The following is a 17,499-nucleotide window of genomic DNA, read 5'->3' on the forward strand; positions in this document are numbered from 1 at the left end:
ATGGGAGGCCCTATAAGTTGGGCTGTTAAGCGAAGAAGAGAGCAAGTGTGTCCAACTAATGCAGTTGAGGTTGAGAAATTAATTGGAGCACAGATGGAGAACTTGCGTGACTGGCAAGCTAGCAAGTGGACCTGGGGCTCAACACTCCCCAGGTAGGGCCCTATAATATTATCTTACTTTATCCTTTCTAAGTACGATTCACTGCTGTAAAATATTACTTTGACTTCATCTTGATCATGTCCATGCGGTGCATTGTGATCTTATGCCTAACGTATAATGTCTACTGTTGGTGTATTTAGGCTGGCGATAAAGCCCTCTTTAATGTGTTTATTATTTTATCATGTTTTATAATTGACTATTAGCACCCGGGCGGGGCAACCAGCCAATCAGGCTGCTCGGATCGCGGGCTGACTCCCAGGATCCAAAACCGCATTCCAAGCAACCTGATGACTGCTCACCAGCACTGCCATCTTCCCCCCACCTTCCCTCCCTTCCGCTTTGGTCTCTTGTCCATTCCCACCCCTCTATCTCAGTCACCTTTTTCCTTCGGTGGCCACACCCCCGCCGCTGCTGCCACTGTGTGTCCCCGCCGGCTACCCTGGAAATGGAAGAGGGAGCCCTGCCTTCCAGCTCCACAGAGGCCATTTGAAGTATTTTATTTGAATGAACAGAACACTCCATTCATTCAGCAAAATGCATTGCTGTTAGCACCCCCTAGTATCCAGATTAAAAACCTCGGGTCCTAGTAATAACACCCAAACCCGGCCAACCGGATCGGGTGTTGCAATAATAATATTCTCATTATTATTCATAAGGAATAACAATCTTAGGAAACGCTTGATTGAACTGCTGGATACATTGACAGTATTTTATTAAGGATTACGGTTTTTTGTTGTTTAAAAAAAAAATGTTTTTCCATCCAACACATTTCATATTCTCATATTGAAGCTTTCCTGAATGATCCATCTGTTTTCCTGGGCCCCATACTACTTAGCCTCTTTTTCAGCAAACTAACTGGTGCAAACCATTCCTAGATGGTGGTCTGCATCACCCTCACTTGTTATTTATTTATTTAGCAAAAACCTATTATTATATTCAGATGATATACATCCTATCCGCCTTAATGTTGCATAGCCACGTTTATGCTCAGGGCTCCTTTATGCAGCTGTTTGCTTTCCACAACTATAGGCAGACATTACACACAAGGTAGTTGCTGTCAGGATTCAGGAGATAAGAGATGACAAGGGCCAGAGAGTCTAGCCCAAGTGAGAGTTGGGCGGTGGAACAGCCAGGATACTGGAGAACAGATTTCACTAGATTTTGTGGAATGTGGATAAAATGTGGCACTGTCCAGGCACGCCTCGTTGCCATGAATGCAGTAAGGCGATGATGCATGAGGTATACATGCATATTGCCGTGTAACGGATTTTTAACAAGGTCCCTGCCCTTGTTTGCACATGAATCGTGAATGTTCCTCTGTCGTTTTGGTCGATTTAGTTTTTTTAGTTTATATGTTGTGTTTTTTAGGGTAGGGGTTTGGCGCGGGGTGGGTGTCAGGGTGAGGTGGTGGGGGTGGGTTAGATGTGGGGCTTGGGCATGGGGAAACCCTCAACACCCATTTAAAAACACATTGCACCCAAAACGGCCAAGGGGACAAATGCACGATTAATGTGCAAACGAGGAAAATGTTCTCGTTAAAAATACGTACAACCCTTATTAACATAACGACAATGCTTTGCATAGCAGTTACATTGTTGAAAAAGTTTGCAGTCTTAATTTACACTTATCAAATATTGTGCACATTCTAAGTTAACATTACGTTGCCAAATGTTCTATAGGGAATTATAAACTGTTGTAAGTGTGAAGGCGCGCTGCAGTTCACACATTCGGAAACATTGGGATCATTGTTATGCAGTGTAGTTACTACAGGAGGGAGCCTTTCAATGTTGTCAACCCATCTGAAAACATACATGCAAGATACAGTTGGGAGAAAATAGAATATTGAGAATGGGTTCAAAGCACAGACCCATCCCTTTACCACTATTAAATAAATGATGTATTTGCCCACCCAAAGAAATTGCGGATGTTGGAAATTGCAATTGCCCAGCTTGTCCGTGTGGAATACGCTACACACCAAAGTTTGGCGATTAACCTGATTATGCAAGATAGTGCGTTTTGTTGTTACTGCACTAACCTTACCTTGGCATGTGTCTTGTAGAGGTCTACTGCCTTGATGGATTAAAAGAAAACTTGAATATTGTCTCTTTAAGGGGCAGGCCTATATTGTGTGAGCTTCTTCCATCATGTGTACCCAATGTTCTGGATCTCTAACCAATTTAGATTCCATGTTACAATCATTTTTGATTGTTGCATGTACACTAATAACATGCTATTAGTAGATATTAATATTAATATGAGGAAAAAAGCATGGAAAAAATCATTGAATTTTTTTTGTTTTAACGGTGAAGCGTTTAGTTTAATTAAAATGGGTTTTAAAAGTTAAAAAAAGGGGGTTGGTGGGGCTCAATAAAAAAAATATGAACAAAAATGCATTTGATGTTTTTTTGCAGATTTTATTTCCCTCTGGTATGGCATTCGATGCAATGACTATATACCTATTAATTCACACGTGAAACAACTTTGTAGAATGTGCACCATTAATACATACTCAATAGATAATAAACACAATTGGAGAACTAGGATCACAAGAAGTGATCGGCTAAAGAGTGTGTTCTTTATGATGCAGCTCTGTGCGGAACACAGCCCAATTCCTGGTGCCGACCTGTTCATCTTGGCGCTTAACCACAGTGGCCCATCATTCACCAGAACATGCCCTAGGAGGGCCCTTAGCCATTATCTACCCCATAGAGACAATCATGATACTTTGATGTGCAACATGAACACTTTATTGCAAGGCCAAGAAATAAAAGGAAGGCAGGGGGAGTATCACCACTGCAGACATACACAATGCGCTTGCTAGCACTTTACTGGAATCTTACTCCTCTGATTGGACCAACAGTGGGCAATAGTCCTTGAGGGTCACACTAGGACCTTCTCATTCAAGGTCCATCATTACTGCAGTGATGCATATGGGTGGCTCGATGTGTCACATGATTTAATTGATTTCGCAGAGTGGGGTCGCAAGCGGTTGATGGTTGGCAAAGCATTAAGACATTATCATGAACCGTGGGGCTCAAAATCTGGCCGGTGAGCATGGGCTCATTCTAATTCCTTGACCTCCGCTTGGTCCTCTTCCTCCACTTGGTCCTCACGACGGCCTAGACGATATTCACAGATAAAGGCCCGAGCCCGGTTACAAGCCAGGTCGTTCCATTTCCCATTGCCTGCAAGAGAAATCAGGAGTGTCAGACAAGGAGGAAAGTGAAGAGCAGACTACTGGAAGTCCATGAAGGATGTGAGGTCTTAGAAGACTGCTGGGGATGAGCGAGGGTGTTAAGAGTGGGAATGAAAGCCAAGACGACTACATGGCCAGCAAGGTCGTCCGCTTTATGGGCATTAAAATGAGCACCTGCAAGGACACCTGAGTCATGGGCAGTGGGGCGATACATCAGTTAATAATGGCTTGGGGCAATACCTGAACAGAATAGTACCCCAGGGTAAGGCTGGTGAATGTGTATGGTCCATGTGTGCAGAGCGGGCAGGAACAATGCCTGATGGACCAGGTTGTGCATATCTAGCATCATAGCCTTTGTTGAAACGTGTGTAGTAGAAAAAATAAGGTAGGGATGGAGAGACGCAGATGGTGTGCACAGAAACCAGAGGGTCGTCTGGTGTGTTGTGGTCCCAAATCCCGTAGTACAGGCTCACCCACGTCGAAAGAATCTGCAAGTCCTCTGTAGGAGACATCAATCATTGTATGTGAGGGAAATCATTGCACTGGTGTCCTCGTCATAGCTCCTGACTCCATCCCTAGTTTTTACAGTTCTTAAATTCTTCATTCTCACAGGTAGGGCACAGCACTTGGGCTTGGAGCACCAGAGTGCCATTATGTGAAAAACTGTGCTGTAAAATGCTGAAATATAGTTCATATAAGTGACTTCCTCTAAGTAAAATCACCACCCTTGATTTGTATCGGAAAAAGCAAGACGCACCAGTCAACCATAATCCACAATACAATTAATATACCATTATAGAGGCATATTTACAAAAATATACATATATGGTGGGTGGCGGCTAAATGAATGCTAATAAAAATAAAACATGCTCTGATCCCTTCTAGATTGTATGGGGCACTGACCGCGTATCACTGTTAACCAACACTCTCACAATACTATGAACTATTCCACACTGTGCCTTAGGAAAAATATTTGCTTAACATTTCCCAGCATAACAAATAACCCCATCATGTTTACACTGCCATGGAGTTAGTGTTCAGCGGGGGTCACCATATAGTCTTCAGTAGTATAGTTAGGAATCCCATGTATATTATTCCTCTTCTTCCCATCTATCTGTGAAATATCAGAGACAGAAATGGCCCTCGGTTAGCCTGAAGTTGTAGGACAACTATCTGATTCACTCTCTTGACCCACCAAATATCAGAGACGGGGGTGGCCCTCGACCCGCCTAAAGTCAGAGGATAAGTAGCATTTTACCTTTCATGTCCCACCAAATATTAGAGACTGTGGTGGCCCCTTGGTACGTTAACCTACAGGACATCAAACTGACTCCCTTTTCTACCCTTTTGCGTATCACATACGGCAGTGGCTCTTTGACTACCTGAAGTCATTCTCCTTTTCACACCATGTTTTGCAGACAGATGTGACACTTAGTTCACCTGACATGAGATGCCTGTCTAGGATCCAGTACATTTTTGCAAGGGGTCCCAGGAACCTCTGTCATCTGGGAACCTCTAGGTGTTAAATGTCCACAGAACCTAAGGCTCATTATCTGATGTTTTCCATCAGTCCAACCCAGTGGTCTTTAAAGTGTGAGGATGGCCACCCTTTATTTTATTTATTTATTTATTTATTGGTTATTTTTATGGCAAGACAGTTTCGAAGCACCACAAGGCAAAAGGGGAGGTAACAAGGGAGCACATATACCATGGAATTGACAATGAATAAATAAAGGGGGGTGGGAGGTGAGGAAGTACGTGCTAAGGGCCCTTGAGGGGGGCGGGAGGGGGAGGTCCAGGGTGCTGGTTGGGGAGGCAACAGGTAAGTGCATGGGCAGCGGCATCGCAAGCCAAGAGGGAGTTCTGATGCCCATCAGATAAGTGTGGGGCTGGGACAAACCACCCAACTAGTAGGTGTAGGCGCAGAGGTTAGTGCAGGCAGGGATGGAGGCTGGTGGCGATCGGGAAAATGGCCAGGACCCTATTGGACTCTTGTGGGACTGGGCCGCCAATCTCAGGGCTAAGAGGATGATTAGCACAGGAGGGAGAGAGAGAAGGGGAAAAAGAGAAGGGTCTTTAGTTGTTTGTGAAATTTGAGGTGATCCGGTTCAAGATGGAGAAGGAGAAGGGAGACTGTTCCAGAGGAGAGAGGCAGCCAAAGAGAGATCAGTCCCCAGCTCTCTGCTTGGAGAAGCGTTTGACCAGCAGAGAATTGGAGCCAGAAGATCGAAGGGATCTGGAGGGAGAGTACTTAGTGAGAGAGACTTGCAGGTAGTGTGGTCCCAGGCCCCAGAAAGCCTTATGGATGATTCAAAGGGTCTTGAATTTGATCCTTGCAGCAACCGGGAGCCAATGGAGAGACTCTAAAGCTGCAGAGATATGCACCTTTGGGAGCCTGAAACATGACCGGGGTTGGGGGAGGGGTGCAGTGACAGCTCTCAATAGACAATATGAGTAGATCTGGCATCTGGGGGTGGGGCAAAGCCACACTAATTTTACTCATGGGGGAAATCGGCATAACAAGGTTTGAATAGCACTGGTATAACCCCACAGCCTCTTACGACTAAGAGTGGTAAAGTCACTTATTAGACAAGAGGTCATCCTCCTGTAGCTTTCCCTTATCATATCCCTATAGTTGGTGGAATGGACTGCTTTATAATGTCATCAGAAGGTATTTAAGAAATTCCCTCAGATATCATGAAAATGTATGGTGAAGCCTGCTACCATTTTTGTATTGATGCCATAGAGCATTGGAAATATTTCCCTTACCGTAAATTTCCATGCAGAATTCATTGCGCCCGCAATTGTTGGGTTCTCCAGGTGACCAGTTCTGGTAGTTGAATTCAGACCCATCGGACCAAATGAAAGTTTTTCCCTAAAGAGAGGAGAGAGGTGTTATAGGGGGGGGATCTGTGAGAAATCAGGAGAGAGATGGGAGAGAAAAAAAAAACAGAATAGGTGATAAGATGTGGTGGTAGAGAGAGATAGAGTAGGCGAAAGAGAGAAAGAGGAGGTAAGAAGTTTAACGGAGACTGCTTAAAGGAAGAGCAGAGTGAACAACTGGTTCCATGACATAAAGAGCATCATTTTCTAGTCCCCTGGTTGTAGCCAGCAGCCCTAGTAGTTTGGATTTTTACTTACAAGTCTCATCAGTAAAGCACTGTTGATGAGCACGGGACATCAGGAAAGGACATTCAAACAGCAAATATATGTAGCGGGAGGGACAGTGAAAGAAATAAAAGAGACCAAAATTGTTCAAAGACAATTAGAGAAAAAAAAGAGAGATAAGATACATGGTAACTACTGACGAAGAGGGAGACAAAGAACACAACAGGCAGATAGACCTGGGAGTGAACGTAGCTGTTAGTCAAAAGAACAAGCGGTACAGGGTTGGAGAACAAGGAGGTGGGTGGCAAGTTAGGCAAAAGAACAAGAGGTACAGGGTTGGGTAACGAGGAGGCGGGTGGCAAGTTAGGCAAAAGAACAAGAGGTACAGGGTTGGGTAACGAGGAGGCGGGTGGCAAGTTAGGCAAAAGAACAAGAGGTACAGGGTTGGAGAACAAGGAGGTGGGTGGCAAGTTAGGCAAAAGAACAAGAGGTACAGGGTTGGGTAACGAGGAGGCGGGTGGCAAGTTAGGCAAAAGAACAAGAGCTACAGGGCTGGGTAACGAGGAGGCGGGTGGCAAGTTAGGCAAAAGAACAAGAGGTACAGGGTTGGGTAACGAGGAGGCGGGTGGCAAGTTAGGCAAAAGAACAAGAGCTACAGGGTTGGGTAAAGAGGAGGCGGGTGGCAAGTTAGGCAAAAGAACAAGAGGTACAGGGTTGGGTAACGAGGAGGCGGGTGGCAAGTTAGGCAAAAGAACAAGAGGTACAGGGTTGGGTAACGAGGAGGCGGGTGGCAAGTTAGGCAAAAGAACAAGAGGTACAGGGTTGGAGAACGAGGAGGCGGGTGGCAAGTTAGGCAAAAGAACAAGAGCTACAGGGTTGGGTAACGAGGAGGCGGGTGGCAAGTTAGGCAAAAGAACAAGAGCTACAGGGTTGGGTAACGAGGAGGCGGGTGGCAAGTTAGGCAAAAGAACAAGAGGTACAGGGTTGGGTAACGAGGAGGCGGGTGGCAAGTTAGGCAAAAGAACAAGAGGTACAGGGTTGGGTAACGAGGAGGCGGGTGGCAAGTTAGGCAAAAGAACAAGAGGTACAGGGTTGGGTAACGAGGAGGCGGGTGGCAAGTTAGGCAAAAGAACAAGAGGTACAGGGTTGGGTAACGAGGAGGCGGGTGGCAAGTTAGGCAAAAGAACAAGAGGTACAGGGTTGGGTAACGAGGAGGCGGGTGGCAAGTTAGGCAAAAGAACAAGAGGTACAGGGTTGGGTAACGAGGAGGCGGGTGGCAAGTTAGGCAAAAGAACAAGAGGTACAGGGTTGGGTAACGAGGAGGCGGGTGGCAAGTTAGGCAAAAGAACAAGAGGTACAGGGTTGGGTAACGAGGAGGCGGGTGGCAAGTTAGGCAAAAGAACAAGAGGTACAGGGTTGGGTAACGAGGAGGCGGGTGGCAAGTTAGGCAAAAGAACAAGAGGTACAGGGTTGGGTAACGAGGAGGCGGGTGGCAAGTTAGGCAAAAGAACAAGAGGTACAGGGTTGGAGAACAAGGAGGCCGGCGGCAATTGCACAGGCACTAGGCATTGGTATTTCCTATTATATGCATGAACTGTAATCATTAGGCTATGCTCTCTTTGTGCTCCAACATTCAGAGAAATTAAGTTGACCCAAGCCACATGTGAATGGGTCATCCAGTCCTGTTTGCATCTTTGGATTTTGGCAAATTAGAAGCCTAAGAATGGACGGAGAATGCAGGAGTGGGTATGTTCACTTTTCACACACAACGTCAGACAAAGTGAAGTCATCGGGCACAGTGTTGTAATGGTTTGGTCTGTCTCTTGTTCAGCTAGGTCTGACAGGAAGGTCTCAGCCCTCACATGATCATTAAAAGAATGGGAGTGTGAGGGGCTCCTCCGTGCTGGTTCCAGGAAACCAGAGCAGGAGTGTGATTACAGGCCTGGATGGCTTTGGTGCTATGCACCTCTGTCCTCATCTTACTTGATGTCTCTTCTTCTTTTGAAATGGTCAACCATAACCTGCACAACCAGCTCTGTGATAACCTGGTTATCACTGATCAGGCCCTGGCCTGGCTGACCTCTTTCCTCTTGGACTCACCCTCCCAGGTGCAACCTGGGTCCTTCCTCTCCTCTATCTCACTCTCTACCTGTGGTGTTCCCCAGGAGTCTAACCTTTCTCCCTGGCTCTTCAACCAATACGTGGCACCTCTCACCCACCACATTACTGCTCTCTGCTCCAACATTCAGTGCTATGCGGATGACATTTTCAGGCTCCCGTCCTCTCCCTCTCTCATCTCTGATTGTCTGTCTGCAATCCGGAATAGTGTGCCGGCAATGATCTCTGCCTTAATGCCATTAAGATGGAGATCCTCCTCATCGGCACACCGCCCCTTCCTTTCTTGTCACTCTCTGGCTAGCCTCCCTCGGCCCTCTTCCTGCTCCCACCTGTGAGGCTAAGAACCTCACGGTCATCTTTGACTCCACACTCTCTCCTCATATATCTGACGTCTCTAAGAAGTCAAACTACCAAATGCACCTCCTCAGAAGTAGTCTTCATTAAGTGTAAGGCAGAGCAAAACAAAAGCAACTATTGCATACACCCACCAAAAGTGGTAAAACAATTTATCTCATGTTCAAAAGTGAAAGAATTCAATTCACTCCCATATAGATCTTATAAGAATACATTTATTTGGTCATAAAAACTACCATAAGGATAATAAAATCTATTAACATATGTCAATATAGAATAAATTAGAAAGACCCATACATCATAAATATACAATTAATTCATATTCCTCTTCATAGTGCAACATCTAACAAACCCAAACACATTCACATCACCACAACACTCCATCCATACTACACTCAATCAGCAACAGCATACTATACATATTATTGGTATAATTATATTCAAAAAAATTATATATATATCCAAAAGAATATATAAAAAACAAACCTAGAACAAAAATATAATGTAGCAGAAAAACGAATCTCCTTCTTTTCCTCACCTTCCCCCAGAAGCTCACTGTCTCCAAAACTCTGGTTCTCTCTAGACTGGACTACAGCAACAGCCTTTTTTTAAATGTGCCTGCCTGTACTCTTCGCCCTCTATAACTCATCCAGAAGAGGACTGCGAGACTTGTCCTTGGCCTCAGCCCCGCAATGGTATCACTCCAGCTCTGAAATCTCTCCATTGGCTCCCAGTGGCTGCAAGAGTCAAGTTCAAGACCCTTTGCATTGTACACAACACCTTCTTGAGCCTCGGATCGCAATACCTCCAAATCTTTCTTCACAAATACCTTTCTACTCAAGCTCTTCTCTCCTCTACCTCCAACTGCTTGAGGGTCAGTCGCTTCTCCAAGCAACAAGTTGGGGGTGGATCTCTTTCTTTGGCTGGCACCTCCCTCTGGAACAGCCACCTTGCCTCTCTGAAACTTGAGCAGAACCATCTCCGCTTCCGGAAGCACCTCAAGACCTTCTCTCTTCCTCTACCCTGCTGATCTCCTGTCTGATACTGCACTGGTCACCTGGCTACCCTCTGAATTCGGGCCCAGGTCCCTGCCCACCCAGTTGCACATGTGCACTGCCTCCTGGCAACCCCTGCACTTTAGTCTGTATCTGTAACCCTACAGTCCCCTTACCTGCACTTATTTGACACCTGCTGGTCTGCACTTTAACCCTCGCACTTGCCACCTGTTGGCTGCACTACTTGTTTTTTGTATTCCTTCTAGGGCACTTGACCATCCTCCCCTTCCCCTGGCACTTTTCCCCCTCCGCTGTCCTCTGCACTTGTGCGATCTCAATGTCACTAGGACTAGTAAGATCGTTGTCTTTTGTCCTCCCTCCGTTTCCCTTCCCTTGCCTAGTCGTGCCTTGAAACACTTGTGTATAGCCGCGTTACAAATGCCATATCATATCATACACTGACTGTGACAACTCCAAGGTGGCCAACCCATTTCCAGGTCCGAAGACTGGTATTTGTGCATTTACAGTGGTATAAAAATGTAGTTCTTTTTTTAAAAGTCACACTCTGACAATTGGCTTTGTTGTTTTGTGAAGTGGTGTGTTCTGATCAGTTGAAGCCCCGATTCTTCACTGCATGTGCAGCAGTGTTATTAAATGGCTGAGCAGGTCATAATATACCCCGCCCCCCCACACCCTCCCAGATTTTAAGAAAAGAGCTCAGGTCCACGCTTTCAGGGGCCAGAGTTGGCTGCCTTTCTGTCATTTGCAACATGCTATGAGACTGGAAGTAACATTCATGTACTGCACATGGAAGTCAGGATAACATTTTGCGACAGTCTATAGCCAGCTCAGCAGGTCTCCTGCACTTGTACGTTATCTCTTGTCAGTTAAGAAGGGGTTGCACTTTACTACTCACTAAACTGGTTTCGTTGTCAATTATTGGGATTTACTGGAGGAGGGGTTAGGGGTAGGATTCGTAGACATGAGTGTCTGAGTGTGGGGTAACACTGCTATGTCCATGTAAGAAAACCAACATTGTTTATAGGAACTGCCTGCCCGTTATTCTGTACTCCCAAAAGCCCTGCATTGGGCCTTGAAGGCCACCATGCTGGCCTCCAGAAGTTCTTTTCTGCCCTCAACGGCCACTGCTACTGTCTAAACTAGAAAGTTATGTCTAACACCATGGCCAGCCACTGGCTACTGCAGCAATAGAGGGTAGGCAATGGCCATTTAGACCAGATTGATGGACGTGCCCTGGTATCTCAAGGCCAGGTTCAGGGAAATGGAGGGGGAATAGGGATTTTGCTAAAGGGCTGCGACAATGTTTTGTGAACTCTGTAGATGAGGGCATGTAGGAAGTCTTGTGAACCGTGATAGGATTTTTGTGTTTAAAGTAGGCAGTTTGTAATGTGCTTGAGGTATCAAATTTCGTGCAATGTGCATAATGCCTGGTTAAAAATAGTACCATGCCAAGTTATCCTGTGCTAGAAGACAGAAGTATCAGAAGTATAGAAGTATTCGGCTTTAAACAAAAAGAAATTATATATAGAGAAAGGGAAAGTAATTGCTTCTTTCCCCAGGGGGGATGGCACTCCAAACAGTGAGGTGACCGTAAGAGAAATGCTTCATCCGTTTTGTATAAAACCAAAAGCAAATAGTGTCCTTTAAAATATCCAGTTTATTACAGCATTAGCCAAAGCTAGAAAAACATGTGGTACAACACGTTTCGCAAGCTTCCTCGCTGCTTGATCACGTACAAATGAGTGCTCTGTGACATTGTGTAAATATATCCACCATCACCCAACTCTATGGTTCTACTACGTATTGTGGTCCCTTTTTAGTTTTCATTGCCATCAGTTCTCAGCCTGGTTTGCTGTTAAACACGGTTGCCATTTTAAAATAGCCATTACAGCTACTCTCGCATGCACTTAATTTCTCATCCTCTTTTGTTGAGACATACATGTCAGCAAGAATATTGCTAGATTACAGGCATTTAGAACATTCCTTTATGTAATCAGTGATATGTTGTTAATTTGGACATTTCCTTGAAATTTAAAATGTATACCACTCATATATCAATGTTATCCTGCAATAATAAAAGAACAGTGCTGCCACCTCTATTACAGATGCCATTTTTAAATATATATATATATATAGCTCTAGCGCTTTAGAGCGCTCAAATTATGCTTGTTCTAATGAGGTCTTGCCGGTCAGAAATATTGTCTCAAGATAAGCTACCTAAACTGACAAACTCATTTCCACGGATTCTTTTCTGGACTGGATAATGGACTGTTTTTGGGGGTCATTACAAGAAGAAACATTTGTTTGGATAAATTAAAGCAAATGTGTAGGTAAAATAATAGTCAAATCCTTCGAACGATTCACTGGAGAACTAATTTGTCGTCCGGAGGATCATAACAGCTAACTATGCAACATGTGTTGCAGATTGGTGAAACGGTGTGGAATTGTAGAAGGAACAACACTTTGACTCAAATCCTGCCACAAACAGACAAACACATTTTGACATTTCTATATATAGAGATGAATCACTACATTACATTACAGGGCAACGTGGGTATGCAAATGAGACCTGGCTGATTTCTGGAGAGTGCAGGGTACATTCTGAAGTGCTGCTAAGAGAACTCTTAAGTAAGTGTGGGGATTGAACCGGGTGATTGGCAAACTGGCAGACCATATGAATTGGAAGCATTAGAAATTCTCTTGAAAGGCCAGCCTACAATAATACACACTGTTGAGACCAATAGATCTGGCTTTACAAATGTACGGGCAGTGCCTTTTTTAGTTTGGGTTATTAAGCCAAAACTATTGCATTAGTGTGCAGTTGGGGACGAATGGCATATGAGGAGGGGCACGCAGCTTGTAGGTGCTGTTTGATTATTTTCCCACCCATTGACTGACTATGCCAATGCTTATCTCTATGGCCATTTCCACCCAGTACCTGCCCCTGCCCACCCAAAACACCTCCTTATGGAAACATGTTGAGCTCACTTTAAACAAACCTTATCATCAGACATTGCACTCGAAGTGCCTGTCAGTGTTTTCTTACAGCAGTCTTCTGAGAGTTAGTTACTTAATTGGAGTTGCAAACCCACTACTGGGGTAATAAAAATGTATTGACCAGGTCTTCCTTCAGCCACTCGATTTATACGCACTATACATGTCCTTCAATCAAGTCCTGTTAAAAACAAGCATTGACAACGCCAATCATTTTGGCTTCTGTACATCTATTAGGCGTTTGCCAGGCACTGCTATTGCCCAGGTACTTGGACCATCTTGATACCAGCAATGGCCAGTTAATACCACTAGTGCCTTTCCCATGCATAGCAGAAAAACCCAAACTGCTGTGATTGCCAATGCTTGTTCTGACCTATTGTGGGCTTTGGAAAAAACATATCCACTGCTTTAAAAAGCCATACCTATTGACTTTGACAATGATTGTTTGAGCAGAACTCAGGACACAGAAATGATCATAAGTCCCTCCACAGCGTGCCTTGTTTCTGAAGTTTGCTTCAGGGGTTCCACACATTCCTCTAAATAATAGTTCCTTTCAGTGCATCTGGTTTTGCAAATGTTGATGTTTTAAACATTTTATATTAGTGTTATTCAAAACATAACTATCATTACTAACAGATAGAACAAACTCCAGGGTATACAAATTAAATGTTTTATTAAATGCATCATATATTCATTGTTATTGTAAAGGTTCTGCTTAACCTGACAAATGAGTGCCCCCCCTCTTCAGCATTCATCTCCCATGAGACCACCGTTTGCTGGGAGTGGCAGTGTTTCTTCTGGCAGTTGACAGTGCAGGACTTGGAAGTATGTTGTGCTTGCAGTGCCTGGTACCAGGAGGCGGGTGGCAAGTTAGGCAAATTGGTGATACTTGCATAGCACTAAGTATCACCAAGTATGATATCATTCTAAAGTGTCTTTGATGACAGAACCTGGAAATGTAGTGGGTACTTGGACATGTAATGTCAATACTTACAGAGCAGCCAGACGTATAGGCTTTGCCATTGCTGGCTGAAGAATGGCTTAAGTCATTGCTGGCTTAACAATGTATTAAAGCGTTCGACTCTGTCTTGTCTAGCCAGTAGTTTATCTTAAATATAAATGACTGATATATGCATGTAACCTACATACTATGTCTGCATGATAACCTGCAAAGACTATAGTGATAATGATTATAATGTATTTCTTATATAGCGCTTCTCAGAGCGCTGCAATAACGGAAGACATTATTATGCCATAGAGTGGTACTCAATGTATTCACCTCAGAAGGCTGAGTTGACGCTGCCAGGATTCGAACCTGCCACAGCAGACCGTGCACAGATATCAGGGGTGAGTGCTTAGCTCGCTGTGCTATACTGTCTGTTATGCTGTGATTGGATCCCACCCATAGCTTTTCTACAGACTGCAGCCTAAGCTTTCAGCTTTGCTACCAAAATGTAGGTGTTTTCGTAACCCTTTCTCCCGTTTAATTTTACAATAAGATGTGTTCAGGGGCCTTCAGAAAGGCCACCCATGACCATCACGTTATCCATGTGATTTACAGACTTCCAGAGCTTGGGGGAAGGTGTTTGGGGTTTGCCAAGGCACCTGAATTTTGAGTGTGTGGTTGTCCTAAGGAGGCTCATTTGGGGAAGTTCAAGGTCAGCCAGTGATACAAATTCAGGGTCCTGCAATGAAGGGCTCTATTGCATGTCCCACTTCCCTTCAGAAGCCTCGGGGCATGTTAAACCTGTTTTCTATCATTCTTGGGCTGTTGAAGTATGGGTAGAAATCCATGGGAATCAGTTGCGGGATGGAGGCGGAATAGCTATGTCTTGGGGTGGCCTGCAGGTCTGGTTTGCATGGAACTTGAAAATACTCACGGGTCACCAAACCTTTAGCTCTGTGTCCTGTGAAAAGGGAAGCTCCTCAAAGTGACAGACTATCTCCTGCTCCAAAGCTGGTCTTCAGGCACCTTTGATTGGCTAAACTCGGACAACTCCCTAGATTCTGTGAACATGGGGCAGTAAACCTAACTCGACATTGAACCTGGGATCACATGCAGTCAACGTGGACAACCTAACTACCCATATTAAAAAGTGAGGACAACTCTCTTTATAGTTCTTTGTGTTCTGACCTAATGCAAAACAAATGTGCAGCAATTCGTTTTGCAGCAGTGTCCCTCTAAAACTTCAGTAGCATTGCCGGAGGTCCCCGCTCTGAACTTTGTGCCACCTGCTCAGAGAACAGGGGTCGTCACTGCGGAAACATCTAATTCACTCATTGTCCTGTTAGACCGCTAGTTCAAAAGTGGTCATAATGTTACCTACTCATCACGCACTTATGTGTACACACACACACACACTCACTCTCTTACTCTCAGCATCTCGCTCGCTCCCACTCGTTTGCTAACCCACTTACTTGATGAAGATAGAGCCCTCCAATCCAGGCGGTCGCGGGTCCGTGCCTTAGCAGCCTTGACACAAAACGGTTGTCTCTGCACGTGTGAAGAGAAGCCAGACGTCCACCGCGGATGCGCCTTCGGCAGTACAGCTGCCATCAAACGGAGACCGGGAAAAGAGAGACAGGGTCAGTCAATCCTCGGCCTATATGCTCAACAAAATGCCGGAGACGACTCTAACATTACTCCTGCTGCTCAGATGAAAAAGGCACATGCCTCCCTGGGTGACTATTCCGTAGAACGACCACAATGGCTGTCTGCAGCTCTGCTGAACCCCAGAAAACAGTGGACTCCAGACCGGATTAGCACACATCATTATACATTTGTCAGAGGTGTGGACATTTCATTTTTTTAAAAAAATAACTTAAGGCTTCCTTCTGTTGTATAGCTCAGGACCCCCAGTGATCCAAAATGGGACATATAACTCAGAGAAGCGTGCCTCACAAGAACATGGAAATGCCACACAAGGACATGGACATTTGAAGCCTGCCCATGTGGTGTCTATGTTTTTGTTGTCTTGTGACTTATATGTTCTGAATTTTTTTTGTGCGTCTATGTTATGCGCCCTGATGCCCGCGGGCTTTGGCGCAATACAAGCAAATAAATAAATAAATTGAACTGTGGAGGCATATTTCCACTAGGAATGGGGGGGACCCTCTATGAAGGCAGCGGCATGCACAGCGCTAAAGGATGACAGCATTGCCACAGATGACATTAGTGCGCGACAAGCTGGCAAAAGAAGATGGTTACACTTCCCACATAATAACTGAATCTTAGAGTTTACTTTTAAATCTCCGTGCAATTGTGTCACAGCCAAGTATGGTCCACTTGGATATCAGCGCCATACATAATATCACTTTGTGTCACTCATAGCTACATTGTTTACCTTCAGTCTGACACGTTGCAGATATCCACACAATGACCATAACAATTTGTGCTATGCAACATTTACGCAATACATTTTGAGCTGGGCGGGGGGCGGGCATTACAGTCAGGTAATGCCCCGGGGCGGAGCCTGAGCGAAGCAAGGGCTTTAACGTTGGCCCAGGGGCATTGCCTGACTGGTAATGCCCTCCACCCCCATTGCAGTGAGGAGTGTATTGCTATTAGTATCCCGGCACATGTACCGGGATACTAATCGTTTTTTTTTCTCAAGTTGAGAAACGTCATGTTTGCCATTTCTCAACTTGAAAAAAACTACAAAACAAGATGGCAACCGGGGAAAAGGGAACCACATGTAGTCCCGACTTCCTTTCCAAGGTGGCCATTGCCGGGAACAAAATGCACTGGGAACACCGGAGCGGTACAACGTCATTTCATTGCCGGATGTTTTTTCACTGGGGTTTTTTATTGCAGATTTTTTTTTCGAAAAAAATCATCGAATTTTTTTGAGGGGTAAAAAGATTATATAAATTCGGTGTGGATGTACGGGGATATAAAAAAAATGAAAGGGGATGGGGGTTTGGGGGGTATAACCCACCCAAAAATAAAAAATGAAAAAATTTGGAGTTTTTTCAAAAAAAAATTTGCGGTAAAAAACCCAGCGAAAAAACATCCCGCGATGAAATGACATGGAACCCAGAGGAGCACAAGGTAAGTGGGGAGGCGGTGGGTGGGATATGTGGAGATTGAGGTTGATGCTGGGGGGAAGGAGGGTAAAGCGTACACAGGAAGACTTACCTGATTTCCGGCTGGGAAGATAGTGGTCCCGTTTCTTAGGAGGGTCAGATTGGGGGTTTAATCATGTGGTAAAGCCCCCCGTTCTGAGCCTCTTGATTGGCTGGGAGGCCAGCCATCACACCACGGTCTGGTACTAATTAGAGTGATGTTCTCTGTAGTATTGACTATCCTAATTTTCTGCTTTGTGGAATAATTTAGCTATTAGTTGCCTATGGGTCAGAAATAAATAAAAAAACGCCCAGAACCTATTACCACCTCTTTACATTGTGTCTTTACATTGTGCGAGCTGACCCCTGCAGAATGAAGCAGCCTGAAGCAAAGTTGTATGAAGACAGCACTAGAGAAGCCAGACACATTAGGAGAGATATGGTTACTAAGGTAACAATGAAAATACATGGGATTTGGAGCAGTCAGGA

General features: G+C 44.8%; 1 protein-coding gene across 1 annotated transcript in view; it reads right to left on the reverse strand.

Moving 5' to 3' along the window:
- Positions 1-2,890: 2,890 nt before the first annotated feature.
- LOC138480754 (C-type lectin mannose-binding isoform-like) overlaps positions 2,891-17,499 on the reverse strand; it is a 47,435-nt gene continuing 32,826 nt past the window's right edge. Inside the window, exons 3-5 of the mRNA XM_069612490.1 lie at positions 15,364-15,495; positions 6,125-6,230; positions 2,891-3,344 (exon numbers count right to left, since the gene is read on the reverse strand). Coding sequence (XP_069468591.1) covers positions 3,220-3,344; positions 6,125-6,230; positions 15,364-15,495 — 363 coding nt within the window. The 3' untranslated portion in view covers positions 2,891-3,219. The remainder of the gene's footprint in view (positions 3,345-6,124; positions 6,231-15,363; positions 15,496-17,499) is intronic.

Source organism: Ambystoma mexicanum, chromosome 5p, assembly GCF_040938575.1.
Source record: "Ambystoma mexicanum isolate Mex_15411 chromosome 5p, UKY_AmexF1_1, whole genome shotgun sequence".
Lineage (NCBI taxonomy): Eukaryota > Metazoa > Chordata > Amphibia > Caudata > Ambystomatidae > Ambystoma > Ambystoma mexicanum.